The 18617-nt window shown below is 35.8% G+C and overlaps 1 protein-coding gene across 2 annotated transcripts in view; it reads right to left on the minus strand.

Moving 5' to 3' along the window:
* Nucleotides 1-18371, minus strand: part of snx9b (sorting nexin 9b) — a 28642-nt gene extending 10271 nt beyond the window's left edge. The window contains exons 1-12 of one of the 2 annotated variants that reach the window (XM_082146609.1): nt 18083-18371; nt 13808-13894; nt 13606-13680; nt 8851-8958; nt 6959-7030; nt 5237-5399; nt 2280-2418; nt 967-1048; nt 662-787; nt 469-586; nt 258-388; nt 59-165 (exon numbers count right to left, since the gene is read on the minus strand). In XM_082146609.1, the coding sequence (XP_082002735.1) occupies nt 59-165; nt 258-388; nt 469-586; nt 662-787; nt 967-1048; nt 2280-2418; nt 5237-5399; nt 6959-7030; nt 8851-8958; nt 13606-13680; nt 13808-13894; nt 18083-18094 (1220 nt within the window). In that variant the 5' untranslated portion in view covers nt 18095-18371. The remainder of the gene's footprint in view (nt 1-58; nt 166-257; nt 389-468; nt 587-661; nt 788-966; nt 1049-2279; nt 2419-5236; nt 5400-6958; nt 7031-8850; nt 8959-13605; nt 13681-13807; nt 13895-18082) is intronic. The other variant, XM_082146610.1, reaches the window with a different exon arrangement.
* Nucleotides 18372-18617: the final 246 nt, after the last annotated feature.

An 18617-nucleotide genomic window follows, 5' to 3' on the forward strand; every position in this document is an offset into this window, starting at 1 on the left:
ATCTTAAGCTGGATTTTTCCATCAGTGAAGTGATCCTAAGGTGGGCTGTAAGACTTACACTTCAGTCATGTCAAGGTCTGGCAGTCCCTCAGACTCTATCGTGGAGAAAACCATGACTCCGACAGTCTCGTCTTTTTCTGCTTTTCTCTTTCCCGTTTTCCAGTCCTGTAATACAGATGTGTAATAAAATACTGCAACAGCTTTGTCTCAAAACCTACTAAGCAACACATTCAGATTAAAGATGAAAACACACTTACCTTCTCATCTTTGTAGGAGAGAAACAGCTGGAAGACGTCACTGCAGGAGACAACCGGATGCCGGCACATTCGCGACATCCAAGCCTGAAGCCTCTCCATACGCATTTTTATAAACTCTTCCTCAAATCGACCTAAAAAAGGGGGCATTAATCAACCTCATTTTAATTTCAAACTTCTTTACAGGGAACAATAGGTAATGAAAAGTGCTCACCTGTCACCTGTTTATCAGGCAAGCAGGGGATTGGAATCGCCGACCCAAATTTATCCAAAAGCCTTTCATATAACCAATCGAAGTGCTTGTATCTGTGATTGACAGGCTTGTTTGTGGTCTGCAAAAGGATGGCATGAGAAAACATCAGCTGGAATGAAGCTATTCATTTAAACATGAATGTTTCTGTACTTACAGTAGGCGTGACTTGGTACTCAATGTAACTCTTGAGGCCGTACATTTTGGTGCCCTTTTTAGGGTCAGCGACAACACAGTCCAGCTGATAGTCTGGATACGCCCACACTGGCCCAACTTCTCCAATCTGAAATACAGTATATACACATATTCATGTCAGATAAGTACTTTACAGAATACGATACAGTATATACAAGCCTTGATGAAGTCATGAATACCATTTTAGAAGAAAAAAAAGAAAAGAAAAAAAAGCATTATCAATCAAAGAAACAATACAATAAATGGGACATTATATGAGTGACTTACATAAATGGGCAACTTGGTTCCTTTAGCGGCCTGTTTGGACAGCAAGTACAACTCAGGACCTGATTTGGAGAAGCCAGGGAATCTGCAAAGAGAAGATGCGTCTTACAAAGGATCAAAAAATAAAATTGCTAAATTAATAAATTAATAAACCAGTTATTGGAATCCAGAAAGCATACAAGAAAACTGTGAAAAAGCACATCAACTGGAAAACGTTATACAGTACGATTTTTTAATAAAATAGCAGTGAAAAGTGTTGGGAGTAACACATTACAAGTAACATGCATTATATAATCAATTACTTTTTAATGTGTTGAGTAAGGTAACTCGTTACCTTATAAATTTGACACATTAATATTTTAGTTACTTTTTTTTTTATAAAGGACTGCACGTTACTTTACAGTTTAGATATGCACTCACGCGTGTGCAGGAACAGACAAAAAGTACAAAAGTAACCAAACACATTACTTTTAACAAAGTAATGCAATTAGTTACTTTTTTAGGATAGTACCGCAATATTGTAACGCATTACTTTTAAAAGTAACTTTCCCCAACACTGGTAGTCATAGATAGCCTGGAAATCCAGACCTAAATCTAAAAGATGAATGGTCTGGCATCGACTAATGAAAATCGGCCAGCTCGAGGGGCGGCACCAAGCATGCATTTGAAAATCTCACAGCACGCAATTGGATAACACTACAACCAATCACAACATCGCTTAGCTACCAGCGGAGCTAACTGGTAGATTAGACTCTTACCGTATCCGGTCAGCAAAACAGCAAAAACGCACTTCTTACAAAGGAACGATTCGAGCGCCGTCTTTTGTTCCTCTTTTAGATAAAAAGCCAAGTCTAACTTGTTCATTGTAGCGGCCAAAGCCGTTTCAAACAACTGGTGTTCATGCATAGCCATCTTGCAATGTTTAATAATGACTTCGACGTCACAGCGCTGTCATCATCTGTTTAGCTCGCCTCTGGCCCGCCTATATCAGATAACCCGATGTGATTGGTGCAGCTCGGATACAAGGGCATATTTAATGAGCATCATTACTCGATGCCAGAGTAAACTCGCTGAGCAAATTTACCTTGTGCTCTCGCGAGAACTCTGAATTTCCAGGGTAAGTCATAGACAGATATTTTGTTCAGGTTGTATTATTTAATGAAATGTGGCTGTTTTGAGATTATCAGCATTGGGTGATAAACATGCACAAAGTTAATTTGAGCAGTTTTGTGTGCATCTTGTTTGCTTTATTATGTGTATTATTATGTGACTCTTGGATGTGTGTCCAATCTATGTGGTGCAATCATCTGACTTACTTATTGAGGGCAATTTTCATGGATGAACCATGAGCTCCGCCTCTGTTCATAGCGCCACCGTCTCCAGCCTCAGATTCAGCATAGCCACCCGATGACTTTACGTCATCCCACTCCTCGTCCCATTCATCGTCTTCTGCACCTATAAACAGTCATTAGACACACTTCAAACATACATCAAACTAAAAAGCACTGTGAGAACCAGGCGTTAGTAAGCCAAACCCGAGAGTCAGGACAAATCAGACATGCTAACTAACCTTTGACAAAGCTTTATTGGTCTAGTAGTGGAGAAATGATGCCACAGCTGTAAATAATATTCAACAATATTATTGATCTGACTGTACTGACACTGTTGTATGAGAACTGAACTGAGGTGGATGATGACATTTTTTCCAGAATTGCTTTATAGATGAAATTAACTAATCTAATATTTGATGATCTTTACAACGGAACTGAATCAACACTGACCTGACTTTAGCTGAACAACAGGAAGCAAAATTTTTCCTGTTTATCATTGTAAAGCTGCTTTGAAACAATCTGTTTTGTATAAAGCGCTATATAAATAAAGGTGACGACTTCATTTCATCATAAACTTTTTATACGATGGATATTCATTGTCATAAGATTGAAAGTCTGGGATTCTGACAACAGTAACACAAAATCTATACACTAAATTAATTTGAAAAAAGTTTCTAAGTCAGTTTTAATGTGCCTATTAAACAACAAAAAGTTTCATTATGTTAGTTAGCCACACTGGGGTCTCTAGTTAAAGAATACACAACAAAATTCACAGCAAGAAAAACCCTTAAAAACAAACACTCATTCACATACACAACTGTTGAGCTCATGCAGCTTGTTATTAAAACCCACATCAAAGTCCTTACATGAATTTCATGATTTACCTGAGAGGTCAATAAGACATGGGTAGGGGTATATGTCTTCAGAAAAGAAGGAAAAGATGATTTGTTGTGATAAAATAAATCTTTTAAGCTTGTTTTTCATAATAAATATCAGCTCTACATATTCTAAAGTGAACTAATGTGCACTCCATTTAAAACTATTAAACAGATTGTGCAAGCACTGAGGGTAAAAATCAAACCATATTTAATTCCAAGAAAATTTGTGAGTGGACAAGTAATTCGGTGAAAGAGTCATCTTGCTTGTGGTAATAAATCAGTGTTCATGGGAAAACTTCTCCAAAACAAATCTACACACACTGTTTGTCTTGAAGAAACTTGAAAAAGCTTCATTTTACAGCCTGGAAAAGTTGAATTTCAGCTCCTTATGACTCCAAAATGAAACAATTGATCTTCCAGAGATGACATCACTGGCAAACTTTAGCCTAACATATGACTCAAAGTCATAAATGAAATCACGAAACGCCGCCCACATTTTCCACAACTAGTTGTAAACAACTTTCATACTTTCATATAAAACAATGCACACTGAATACTACATATTCCACAAAGCAACTTGGCTTCTGATGTCGCATGAACCTAAAGTAATATCTGCGATTTTTTTCATCTTTTGTGCCTCTTTATATGATCTGACTGCCAAGAGTTAAGGTTTTGCACAAAACGTTTTGTTCATTAGTGCATTTTATGCAACTTAAACATAATAGTACACAGTAAATTCTGCACAGTATGTTAATGTTCCATTAATGCATTCTTCCTCTCTTGTAAATTGTTTGGGTAATAAAGAATCAGCCAAGAACATCCATGTAACACAATATACAGCACTTTGGCTAGAGCCTTCCTGTTTTCTAAATATGCTGGACTGAAACCCTTTAAGAGGAATGTAACAGCTCCCAGGGAGGAATAAACATTATGGTAAGTATTTGTGCCTCGTGACTGTGGTGTTCAGTTTTCCATTAGGATATAAATCAACAGGACAAAATAATATAAAGCAATGCAAATGTTTTCTAACAATATATAACATCCATTAAGACATATTTGTGAACCAGTTCAACTGATTCATTGCCATGAACCCATTCAAGCAAATGATTCAGACATCACTACAGCTTGTGCTTACAAGTATAATCTTCACAAGAGCGAAATTTTGGATAGATCACAGTTAGAAAAATGTGAACCCTGATCATCACAGTCTAGCTGAACAGATCATATCATATTCTTTTGGATACTTTTTTCCCTATTTTTGTCATTTTCAGGTTGGATCTGTGGCCTAACAGTTAGAGCATGTTGTTGAGTATTGGCACTCTTGCAGGACACACAGGTTCAATTCTCTCCTTAATTTTATGTCCTCCTATCTGTACTGTCTCCAGAATCCCCCAAATACACAGGCAAAGAATCACATTCTGCTTATGTTCTAGTTTCAGTTGTTTAGAGTGGTAGGTCTGTGATAGGCTGTTCCAGTGGTGGGTCTTAACCACTAAGAGGTCTAAGCAAACTTCCAAGTATGACTTGATTTAAAATAAATTAAAAACAATGTTTATGAAAACTATACAATTATCGTCTCCGTGATGATGCAGAGACGCATAATTTACACATGCCAAATTCTAACATCACCAATTCCAATGACATGCATAATACAGCATTTTTAGTAGTTTTTGCGGATCCGTGTGAACGGGGATCGCTTTGACAACGTTGTCGTCTGTACGCAAAGTAATTTTCATTTTCATTTTTGAGTACACTGTTGTTGTGTAACTGTAGCCTAACTCTTATCCACGAAATCACGAACGACTGGGCGAGTCATGTAAATTCATTGGTTAAAAAGAGTTTAACATTTAGCTCTTAATACTTCAGCAATCCTGAATTTTAATTATTCTTTGAGTTATATTTTATTACTCGTAGGCACAACAGATTAAAATTGATCTGAAAACAAAACTAGGGCTAGGGGGCTTTCAAATTTCGTTGTGGACAACAGGGCGCCTTGGAGTCAAAACGTTTGAGAACCAATCATTTAGACTGAACGATCAAACATGGGTTAATTCGAGTTGTTACCTGGACCCTGGTAAGCCTGCGGGTGCCCGTGTCCGCCAGAATTCCACGCATTGCTGCTGGTTTTCCCCGTCTCTGTGCCCTCAGGCTGAGCCGGCCAGTTATTAGAAACACCCCCAGAGGCATTATTGTCAAACGCTGCCCATGGGTCATTACCATTACTTGTCTGAAAGAAGGAAAAAGAACAACAATTTTACAATTCCCTCAATTATCATAATTGGTAAAAAAAAAAAAAAACATTAAATAGGAGTATTTTCACTAATGGCCTCAGACATAGCAGAAGTCTGTCACAAACATAAGGAAAAGCAGCTTAGTGATTCTGTTCATTTAAATCATGTTCAGCTGGTTGAGGTCAGCCACACGATCTTTTGGCCTGTAGATTGTATACATTATAAATGCACATGCGCACAATCTTTCATAACACAAGCCACATGTATTGTTTGCCTTTCTGTTAAACATGCATTTTTGACCATTCCCTGCCTACCAGTGAAAAGATCTTTTTATCTGTAAAACTTTCCAAAGAAAAAAAGAAATGGAAAAAAGCCCACTCACATCCAATGATAAGTGCTCTTATAACCTTTGGTTGTGACTATCAGCCTGAAAAACACTATTTGGGCAGCTATTTTCAGATGTCGGTCGATACAAGGACTTCTAAAGAAAGCCCACGGAATGGGAATATACGTACATAGATGGACATGTTGAATAGAAAGTGATGTTTACCTTCCTGATGGATGCTTTGACTAGTCAACACTGAACAATTGACTCTCAATGGACCTCTGGCTGGCCTTGATGACAAAAGCCCAGAGCCACAGAGAAAGAAACCATAAGCTCTGTGTTTCCGAATCATCTTCTGGCCGCCCACACATACACACATCATCCAGACCTCATTCATGTTATCATCCCGTCATAATCAATACCACATTTGAGGAACTCTAACCACAACAAGTGCTTTCTGACAAATGAATGTCCAATGACAGCTGCAAATATCATTATTTTACCCGAGTCGACGACAGAAATGCATCAGACAAAGTCCAACACTATCTGTTTGGTTTCTACTTATTTGCTCATGCAAAACCCCCGTCATGCATCGAGAATGTAGCACCATGCTGCGAAAGACTGTTTTAGAAAGTGTTTAGGTGTGTTTTTGTGGATTGGATTCATCTGTGCCTAGAACTAGGAAATGTTTGTTTTCTTCCTTATCTGTAAGTTGCTTTGGATAAAAGTGTCTGCTAATGTAAATTAAAAAAGCATTTGCTTATTTGAGAAACTTAATTCAATAGACAGCATGTTTTGAGCTTATAAATATGGTTTATAATTTAGTTAGGAGCCAGTACAAGTAGCTCAAAAAGCAGTCTAGAGATAATTTAAAAACTTGATAACAGAACAGCTTTTAGTTCAGTTCAACAAACACATGTAACTGTGAAAAAGAAAATAATTAAATATTTCTGTAAGCAAATTCTGCAACATAAATCAGAAGCAGCTATCCAACATATGACTAAATCATTGCATTTATGTTTTAAAAGCTGGCAAACTGTGATGTGACCATTTAGCTGAAACAGTGCTGATCAGTTTGATTGATGTGTGATTTGTAGTGAGATCATTGGGGTCTGATTCAATCTGAATGCATTCAGACCCCAAGAACAGGGTGTTTAATGTTTCGGTCTTGTTAGTGAGGGCTCCAGGATTGAACCTCTGAGTCCATCATGCCAAATTAATTTTGGGTACCTCATCTGGTGAGGTGGAAGAGAAGCCTGGGGTAACTGGGGCGACTGGGGTTTCCGGCTGAGCTACATCCACCTTAGGGGAAAGACGTGACATCATCATAAAGCGCCTGAGAGGGAAGGGTTAGCCTGATATGACACTAAAGTCAAGATCTTCCCCATCAAACCACTAATTTTCTCAATAGCAGAGGCACGGCTGAGACCTTCACGCATACACTGAAGGGTTTAAAGTAGAGACAGTTCGAGATATATATTATTAATCAAACAGTTTTGAAAGCCGAGAGCTGACTTATACACAATCATGCAACTTCACCATCAGCGTCCACTTGATTTATGACATTTCAGACAAATGCTTGTATCATCAAAATTTAACCACAACTTCAGCAATTACTATATATATACAGTATACATAAATGTGTGTGTGTGTACAATAAAAAATGTCTCTTGAGAGAGCTGACTACTAATTATGCCTACAGATCACAGGGACATCTGTGGTTAACAATGCCACACTTTTAACTATGACTCATAAATATCTTGCATTTCTGCTGGTTTCACATCTCTTATCAGTGATCATCAGACACATGCAGACTACAGATAGGTTAAAGTCTGTCCCTTGACTAGTCAATCAGCTTTCAGGCTTTGAGATAACACCATAAGCAACGATTTATCATCAGGGGGTGGTTTTACACGATCAGTTCTGATTAATCATGATTATATGAACGCTATACACTTAAAGGTACTAAAAGGTATATACTTTACAAGCTTTTGAAACTTAAAGACAACATGAACTCAACAATGATCCTAAATATGGACTCAATTTTTTTGTTTTCATACTCTTTAATCAAAATATAATACGTTTCTATGCCTCTGAGGCTGATGGTTAATATTTCACCAACTAAATGCTTACATTAACAAGAAAATGAGAAAAGTGCTTCCCTGACCTTAAGTGCACTTAATTGTTTTTAATGAGAACTTTTAGTGTACTTAAATTCTTTTTTCTTTAAAACTGAACTTGAAGATAAAATATTACTGAAATAAAAGGCCACTTAAGTGTATTTAAGAGTACACTTTCATGATACACTTGCACTTTGTAATAATATCAAAATTAACATTTTATTATTATTTTTTACAAGGGTGCAAAACCCATCATCACGAGGCTTTGATGTGTTGGGAAGTTGCAAGGGCTTTGCTATACATTTTCTCTAAGTGTTCTAATACATTTCACCATAATCAAATCATGATATTATCTCCTGCTGAATGTTCTGAAATTAGTCACTTTAAATGGAAGCTTAATGAAAGCTGTTTCATGTTGTCTTCAATACTGCTAAAAACTATAAAAACTGAGCCAGTGAAGACAGATTTTGTGCAACTGAAAGCGATAGTTGTCAAACAGCTTCCCACTCCTCAAAATACTGCTGATCAGATCATGGTTCCTCAGAAAAACAAAGCAGAATATGAAAAGACTTCAGCCCACTCACTGAAATCCTCTGTCTCAGCACTGAAAGCAAACCCACAGTACCTCAAACTAGTCCAAACACTTCGTCTTGTACTTTAATTAAAAATCACCATCCTTCACATTTGGCCCCTCGCTGATCCTCTGAATAAGCAACACAGGATGTTTTATCCTCAGTCTAAGAGTTTGCTTGCACACACACTTTTACATTCTGAGTAAGACATTTTATGCTTCGGCACTGGAATCTCCCTTCCTGCTCACTTCCTCTCAGGATGTTAAACAGCGGGAGAAATGCACCGAGAAGGAACGTTACACAGAGAATGAACAGAACAGCGCGTTTTGGACACCATAAATAAAACCGATTGCTTTACGTGCAGCATCAGTCAACAGACTCACTCAACCATTCACATGGGAAATTTCCCATCATGCTCGTTGCTGCTTACCGGTGCGGTGCTGGCTGCAATGGCTGGGGTCGGCACGTGACTGTCGAAGAACGAGAGATCGAAGGTGGCTGCATTTCCTCCAGAGGTAAAAGGTTGAGCCGGGTTAACCTAGAAGAACATGAAGAGACAAAGAGTCAAATAAGACGGGGTCATGCTTTGTGTTATTTGAGACTGAATGTAAGTCCAAATTGATAATAAATCAATTTTAGTTTCTAATAATAGTTTGTAGTATAATATAATTTAAGATCAATTATAATAAATACTTTTCTCTGACCCCTGAAATCTCCTCCCCAAAGAACATTTTATCTGGTAAGCAATGTTTAGGATATAATATCTCATGCATTTTGATTGCTGGTATCATATGAATCGGTAGATAGATACATAGACAAACTTGTTCCCTTCAAGTCCAAATAGTGCAAAATCTTCAAGAACAAATATTTTCATAAATGCCTGCTGAAGTTGAAGAAAAAGTGAAACATTTCGAGACACAGCTGATACTGAGGCCTTAGATGTATCCATAAAAAGGCCATGGATATACTAAATGTTTCTTGATCTTCAAACATAAGCCTTGATTGACTTTGTCAATTTTATAAGTCCCTATCACGCGAAAAATGTGAGATTAATATTTTAGCTGGGTGTGGTAAAATATTTTGCTCATTTTGATAGGAAAATCTTGAAAAGTGGTTTGCCCCTTGATGACTTGATATGAAAGTTTGGTCTAGGTCAAGGCCATTTTTTTTCCCTCTACTTTTCAGTTATAAAAGTATCAACCCATTTTACTTAAATTTTAATAAAACTTCAGAATCCAGCAATGAAAAACAGCATTTGGTTCCCAAAGACTGTGAATTTGGAGAAGTGTGAACATGTGGTCATTTGTTTGGCTCTGAGAAAAGAGAAATGAAGGAAGCACGCGTGTTTGTACGATAGTGCAGCTGTGAGTTGAGGTCAGGAGGGAAATCTAAATGTATGTCTGTGGCCAACAACAGGCAGAATCACTCCACAGCTTATTTATACAGAGAGTAAACGGTTTACCAGGTCTCCATGTGCATTACTGCCTCAGGATGGCTTTATAATGGGATTTTTTTGTGGCTTAATTTTCAAATATTATTTCAAATGTTAATGTTACATTTTCCACACTAGTAAAACTAGCACATTCATTCAGCCTTAAAGGGTTAGTTCACCCTAAGATCAAAATTAAGTCATTATTTACTCACCCTGGTGTTGTTCTAATAATATCTAATCATGTTCTATGCCTTCTTTCTTTCATGGACCACAAAAGGAGGTATTAAAAAAAATGAATAGGGACCAGCATAAAGCTTTTTTAAAAGATGCAATAATATTACAGAATGATCCCATGCGACGTGTCATATATCCCAAGTTGTCTGGGGGTATACAATACGAAATTAAAAATATTATGGAGAAAAAATCTTGACCTTGGCCATTGGTCTGTGCACGACTACAAGACATGAGCGTTCGTGTGACTCTGTTAGCATTGCAGTTCACTCTTTCTCACCCAGAAAAAGCACACAAGCTGTGAGAAATCTAGATTAACCAAAACACAACATGAAATACAATGCCTAGTGAAGAAAGCACATGGATACATGTTGGGATTTCTGAGTTAAATATCTTCAGACCAGAACTCCGATGACAGTCGGAATGACAGTTGACAGATGTGACCTAAGTTTACTATATTTTCCAGCTATCCATGTTTTCACTGTTATACGGAAGGGGGCGCTATGACACATCTTCTAGTAGAGAATCTCCGGATCAAAACACAGGAGAAGAAGAAGCTGAAACAAGTGATAGAAGATTGCTCACTCAAATATAAAAATAACGTGATCATCAAACATTAAACAGCGTGTAAATCAAAACTGCTTAATATTACCAAATAAAAATGTCGAACCCATGAAGAGAAAACGACTGTGAAGCTTTGGGTGTTGGACTCGATCTACTCCATCTGTGTTTTGATCATCGTTATGAATCTGATCAAGGCGTAGTCTTTGACAAAAATGTGATCGCGTGATAACTTCTTTTTACGAAGAACACAACAGATATATTTACCTCACCCTTACGAAAAAGAAGTATACTTCAAGTTCATTTTATGAAGTATACTTAAGTAATGTTCAAGTATATTTTTAAGTATACTTAAGTATACTAATATCAATGTGTACTTGTAGTAAACTTGTAAGTGTACTATTTCAATACTGCTTGTGACTAAATTGGCCCACTTTTAGTTGATAAAAGTATACTTTTAAGTGTACTATAAGTGTAACAGTAGTAAACTTTAAGTACACAACTAGGTTTCTCATTTGTAATGCATCTGTACTACAAGTGAACTTATAAGTATACTAGTAGTTTACTATTTTAATACAAGTAGTAATTTTTTTAGTTTATGAAAGTACACACTGAAGTGTACTCAGTCTGAGAGTACACTTCAGTAAACTACTAGTTTAGTAGTTTATACTGCAAGTATACTTGTAAGTTTTCTTTAAGTGAACATAACATTATACTTATTACTATTTATATATTATTTTTGCACTGCAGTATACTACTTTGTTCAAATGTAGATATAATTTTTTATACTTGAAAAATACCTTTAACTGTACTTTAATTTTAAAAACATTTTATTAGCTTCATGCATCCTTTTTTTTTTTATCAACACTTGAATGTTGGTAAGTTTCATAAAGAAAGGCAACATTTTAAACAAAAAAGTTGAGAAAAATCACATTTTTGTCAAAAGAATACGCCTTGATCAGATTCATAACGATGATCAAAACACAGGTGGAGTAGATCGAGTCCAACACCCAAAGCTTCACAGTCGTTTTCTCTTCATGGGTTACGCTTCATTTTATTTGGTAACATTAAGCAGTTTTGATTTACACGCTGTTTAATGTTTGATGATCACGTTATTTTACATTTGAGTGAGCAATCATCTATCACTTGTTTCAGCTTCTTCTTCTCCTGTGTTTTGATCCGGAGATTCTGTACTAGAAGATGTGTCATAGCGCCCCCTTCCGTATAACAGTGAAAACATGGATAGCTGGAAAATTCAGTCAATGGTGGGAAAAGTAGACTTAGAGTAAATTCCTATACACTACTAGTGGACTAGCCTACACAAGAATTCAGATACGCAGAATTAGAAACATATCTGTATTAACGAAGAATAATCAATATTTTCAAACAATGTAAGTTTCATAAGACTGTATATGAAAGACGATGTAAAAAAAAGTATATTTAATAGTCTACTCGATCAAAAGAGTTAACACAACTACAAGCCAAGTATACTTTGAATACTTAATTATACTTTTAAGTATATCTCGATCAAAAGATTGAGTTCAAGTACAGGCCAAATATACTTGGACTTTTATCTCAGTATAAGTCAAGTACACTTAAGTGTAAATTTAAGTATATTTCTATTTCTATTTTAAGTACATAAAGTATATTTTTGAGAAGTATATAAAATGTAGACTGAAAGTATACTCTCTTATTTTTTTGTTTAAAAGAAGTATACTAATAGAACACTTGAATAAACTTCTTTTTCGTAAGGGCAGACAAGCGGTGCTAACAGAGTCATATGTCGCATAGCCTAGAGCCGAATACCAACGGCCAAGGTCTGGATTTTCGTTTAATAATAGATTAAATTTCATATCGTACATCCCCAGAACACTTGGGATATACAGCACGTCGCATGGGATCATTCTGTAATACTTTTGTGTCTTTTTAAAAAAACTTAATGCTGGTCGCTATTCACTGCCATTATATGGACAAGTGCGGGCGGGACATTTTTTTTAATTCTCCTTTTGTGGTCCATAAAGGAAAGAGGGGCAAACGGGATTAAAACAACACCAGATTGAGTAGTTTATGACTTAATTTTCATTTTAGGGTGAACTACCCCTTTAAGCCTGGAATTGAACACTATACTAACACACTTTAACTCTGGCTGGCCACAGGAAAAGAAAACACTTCCTGTTGATTAAACAGGTCACATTCCTGCAGCGATAGTTTCTCTGTCCTTTTGCTCATAAAACACTGCAATGTGTGTATTTGTCCATGAGAGAGACAATCATAATAAAATTGTATTATATACTTATATAATTATAAATATAGTGAAAGCCTAATACATTGCCCAGGCAATTAATCGGCTAATATTTTAAATATTAGTTGATAAAGAGAAACCTGAACTTTGAAATTATAATAATTTTCAATAATTTGTAAGATGATTTTTAGTATGTATTGTGTAAAATAAATGTAATCTTATCTTATTATAGCCCCTACAGTCAGAAAGACTTTAAAAATGTTTTTTAAAAGAAGTCTCCTGTGCTCACCAATTTTGCATTTATCATAAACACAGAAAAAAACTGAAATTTTTATATATGTTAAATTGTAATTTATTCCTGTGATAGCAAAGATAAATTTTAGCATCATTACTCTAGTCTTTAGTGTCACATGATCCTTCAGAAATCATTTTAATATGCTGATTTGCTGCTAAAGACATATTTCTTAATATTATCAGTGTTAAAAACAGTTGTGCTGCTTAATATTTTTTATGAAAACAGTTTTTTCTAGGATTCTTGATGAATAGAAACTTCAAAAGAACAGCATTTATTTGAATTAGAAATCTTTTGTAAATGTCACTTTTGATCTTATTTAATGCCTCCTTGCTGAATAAAACTTAATTTCTTTCCAAAACAGACCAAACTTTACGAGAGTAGTGTATATACACATGATAAAGCCTTTTGGATGAACACTGCTTACCTCTAAATAGTCCTCTGGTACTAATCCGACTTCTCCTCTAGAGTTCCTTGCCTCGATCCATCCTCCTCCAATGTTCTGGGAACAGAAGGGAACGGATCAGCTTTACAGAGAAGGTTCTGATCCACCCATTGACATGCAACATCTCAGAGCAGACATGGAGAGCCAGGTGTTATAAAACATTATGCAAGAGGAATAAACTCACCTGATTGGTTATTGTGATTGTCTCACCCTCTCGGACCGACAGCTCATTATTCCCAGGCTCTGCCGAGAAGTCATATAAAACCTGTGCCTGTGTGGAGGTAGAACAGTAAAAGTAAAGCACATGCATATACAGACACCAAATGTGTTAGGACATGTTAGCAATCATTAATGGAATAGAACTAGCTAGACTTGTTCGGTTGGATTTCTTTGGACAAAATTAAAAGCACAGGACCTCAGCATTAACCTGATTAATGTTTAACTCACACTGTTTCTGGAACCAATGAAGGATCATTGCAAATTAAGAGTGAATTAAATGAAAACTGTCAAGAAATCTATGGTCCATTTAGTACAAATTCATATATATAAAAAAATATATACATTTTAATTATAAATTATATATCATTCAAAGAAACTGAGGCTTATTTTAGGACAATTGCATTCATAGTTTCAATGTATGCAATGCCAAAAACACTCTCTCATCACTGTAATGGATTTTTTTTTTTTTTATAAAATAAAAATATATGAATTAAATTTGAAGTGATTATTATACATCACTGTAGTATTTGTTATACTCAATTTAATTTATGCTGAGTTTAAAAAAAAAAGTTGGGGGGGGGGGGGGGGGGGGGGGCTGACGAAACGTTCTTAAATGTCATGAAAATAAAGTCACTTTATTCTGCAGTGAATTTTCCTAAGGCAGCGGCTGTGTGTGCATAGCAACTCGATTCTGTTAACTTAACACTGAGTGAAAATAGCATATTTCCTTAGCAATAGATGATATTTACACAGTTTAAATAGCAATAGATTCTATTACACCAAGTAAAAATAGCAGCATTTTCTATAGCGATATGCTATATAAGTGAATATGGTGATAGATTCTATTTACACTATGCAAAAATAGCAGTATTTTCTTTGTAATAAGTGTAAAAATTGTATTTCTGCTATTTATAGCCTACTTATGAATAGTAGCAGATAATATTTGCACCTCGGTGTTGTACATTAAACGTTATGCAATAATAACAGAGTGTAAATTATTACATTTATTAAAATTATTAAATGTAAGCCACCTTATTAGGGCAATAAAGCCCCCCCATACACTTTATGATTAAACAAAAATGAGACACTTATTTCCACTTTTCAAATATTTTCTTAATTTTTATTCAATATAATTGCCTTTTCGATTTGATTTGTTTGTTGTGAGTTGATCAACTCAGGTTGATTTGTGTCAAATCGTTCTGCCACACGCCTTACCCCTACACTACTGCTACTGTTAGCATTGTAGCATCTCATGTAATTGACCGTTCAAAGACCCGCCCCCTTTAGTTACTGCTGCTATGTCCGACAAGCCACGCTGCTCTCACGCCACACCATGTTCTCACACAGTGAAAAATAACATCGCGGAGCAAAGAGGACACTGACAATGCGCTGACACAGGACAGAGCAGGTTACGTAAACAAAGTCTCACCTTTCAAATTTGGTCATTTTTAAAAGAAATTTAAACAATTAATTCTGTTTTGTGGCTTTTTAATGTGTCATGACAGATCGCTGCAGCACCTCAGTTACAGCTGCTCGTGAACCGATCATCTCTTCCTTCTAGTTAATTTATAGCATCAAATAATCATGAATGAACATAAGAAGGAATGTGAGTTTTAAAGGGGTGGTATAATGCCCTTTTCACAAGATGTAAAATAAGTCTCTATTGTCCCCAGAGTGTGTATGTGAAGTTTTAGCTCAAAATACCCCACAGATATTTTTATATAGCATGTTAAAATTGTCACTTTTTAAGGGTGAGCAAAAACGCACCGTTTTTGTGTGTGTCCCTTTAAATGCAAATGAGCTGCTGCTCCCGGCACAGAGGGCAGAGCTTCAACAGCTTGTGTCCTTTTACCTCACACAGACATGCACTGAAAATGTCAATGTTTATGTTCAAACCTAAGTCAGACAAAGGAGAGACTCAAGAAGTGACAACATGTAGAAGCAACAGGACATTTCTGAATGATTAGTTGATGAATTTATGTAGTTATGTATGTGTAGTATCTTCTAGTCATTAATTCGCATATTCTGTCATGATAATCTATAAATCACGTTCCAGGGGGAGGGGTTTATGTTCATTTTAGGGTTAGTGATGTCACTAACCCGGGAGGAATGTCGTGTAGTTCCTACCAGCTGTTTGTTGTAGTCCTTAAAAAACTATTTCTTTAAAAGCAAATATCTCCCTTTGCTTTGAACTTTGAGCGTTGTAACTTTGCAGATGTTGTTTATGCTCAAACAGCAATATTACACACTAACTAAAGTTAAAAAAGTGAAATCATAATCAACCACCCCTTTAACCGCAGAAAGACATCAGTACACACCGTTTTTTACGTACACACCTCCAACGTTAATCTTCTAACTCTCCTGACTGCTTTGTCGGACAAAAATGGCGGATTCGGCGGATGGCGGATTATGATTGGTCAGATCGCCTGTCAATCAAACTCCCTGCGAAGGGTCAATTGTGTCTGACCCAACCAGACGTCAGTGGGTGGAGTTAGTGTAAATAGCCTCAGCCAACAAGTCAGGCTATTTGCACTTAGTGCATGCAAAATTATATATCCCATTTTTTCTTTCGTTTTATTTTGGTGTGAACCTGGACATTCTGTCATGAGATTCATCCATAAGGCCCTGAACTGCAGTGATAAAAGATGATGGAATTTAAAACAGAATTAATATAGGCCTAGAGCATGTTTTTGTGATTAAACTAAGCATACAAAATAGAATCATTCCACCAAACATAAAGGGGAAAAAACACTTTCCACAAAGCTCCCGTTATTCTAACACACAGAAACACACACATCCTGAAGCTAACGAAACAGCAAACAGTGAGGTCTGTATGAACAGCTGGACAGGGTCTCTCTCTGTAGGGATTCACAAGCCACGACTCAGACACAGAGAGTCTGTGTGTGGGGAAACTTCACTTCTGATTCAAATGAAATGCATCACTTAAAAAAAAAAGCTGTAAGAAGGCCAGTGATGGATGGACCACTAACTGTCTGATGTCAAATGTCCATGACCATTTTCACAACGAGTCTTCAAGTAAAAACTAAGTGATGATGAATAGAAATTATGACGTGCAAGACAAAAGGAGGAAGTAACATGAGGAATAGAGATCAAATAACAGAGAAATTCATAAAGGTGGGATTGATAAATCAGGCTTGCAGCAGAAGTGTGATCATGACAGCATGTGTCTGAATCCCTCCATCATTAGAAACATCCTCATATTGACAGTCAAGAGAGCAGGGCTAAATTAAGGACTAAACTAGGGTTATTATATTACAACTAAAACTAAAAGATAAAAGACAAAGCTATGAAAAACTGGAACAACTTATGTGTAAATGCATCTCACGTAGAATGCAGTCATTTTATTTAGGTGACATTTAGGTGAATAATAAAGACAGTCCTACATTTACGTCACCTTTGACATTTTGATTTCAGTATTGACTTACTTGTGACAGTTGTTGTTTTTTTCACTTCACTGTTTTTACAGGAAATGGTCTGAATTTTTTAACATAATTTCCTTTTTTTTATAAAAAATTTAAATGCCTGTTACAGTAGTTTTACAGATATTTGGTGTAATTTAAAGTTTTACCATTAAAATTAGAGGTAATTAATCAACATAAAAAGATAATATGATATTAAATATTATGGTTTTAAAGACTATTTATAGTATTTTTACATAATAAAATAGTGTATTTGTTTATGACTATTTGTTTCAGATCTTTTTCCTGGTTGTGATAAGGACGTTAATGTAATTAATCTAAAACCAAAAACAATATAATAATAATAATAAATAAAATAAAAATTATTTCATGAAGAATTTACACTCAGAAAGCTGTAAGCTCTCACTTATAAAGGTAACTAGTTAGTGTGTTGGGTTATGATTAACTAATCTTGGTGAATGATTTACATTTTAACTACATATCCCAGCATGCATCCCAAATGACGTCATGACCCCACTAAAAATGTCACAAGACTCTTAATGATCCATATTTTCCAACGTTCACCAGAAAGCCCATAAACTCCGTTAAAATAACAAAAAGAGAACATTTCAGACCCATTTCGGAGTGTTAAACAGGTCGGTTATGATGTTTGAGACAGTTCTAAACACTTAAAGAGTACATTTATCGGCGTGTGTTTGAAAATACTTTGGCAGTTCAAACCCAGTGTGATCTCAGTGCAAAGAAATTACAGACAGATCAGCCACAAACTTTAACCAAAAACACGTCAAACAAGTCCTTACCTTCGACTCCATTATATAAACATTAACCAGTCATCACAGAAACCTGTAGTTTAATGGCGATAAACTCTCTTCTTCTTCATCCAGACATTTCTCTTCTGCCAGAAACGATCCTTCTCAAACTAGTTTATTTACATCGCCAATAGCACTTAATCCTCTTGTTAAACCCTAATAGACTCAAATCAAGCGGGTCAGTAATGTGTGTAAATCCAAACTCGCCGTTTGTCCAGCAGTCATGAGCTGTTCAACTTCACTGCAGCTGAGTGTGTGTTACACACACATAAAAGACACAACCGGAAACTGATCAAACCCCTTGAAGAAAAAAAAGCCACACAGATGTTGTATGAGTGTGTAGGGGGCAAAAAAAAGTGTTATTAAAAATAATAGTACAAATAATATTTACATGTTATCTATAATACATAAAATACAACATATATCATGTTGTGGTTATCATACAGTTTATAAAATATACTATATTCACTTTACATATCGTATATAGGTTACTTCATATAATGTCTAGTCTAAGAATGTTAAACTA

The sequence above is a fragment of the Leuciscus leuciscus genome, assembly GCF_965113295.1.
Source record: "Leuciscus leuciscus genome assembly, chromosome: 19".
Taxonomy (NCBI): Eukaryota; Metazoa; Chordata; class Actinopteri; order Cypriniformes; family Leuciscidae; genus Leuciscus; species Leuciscus leuciscus.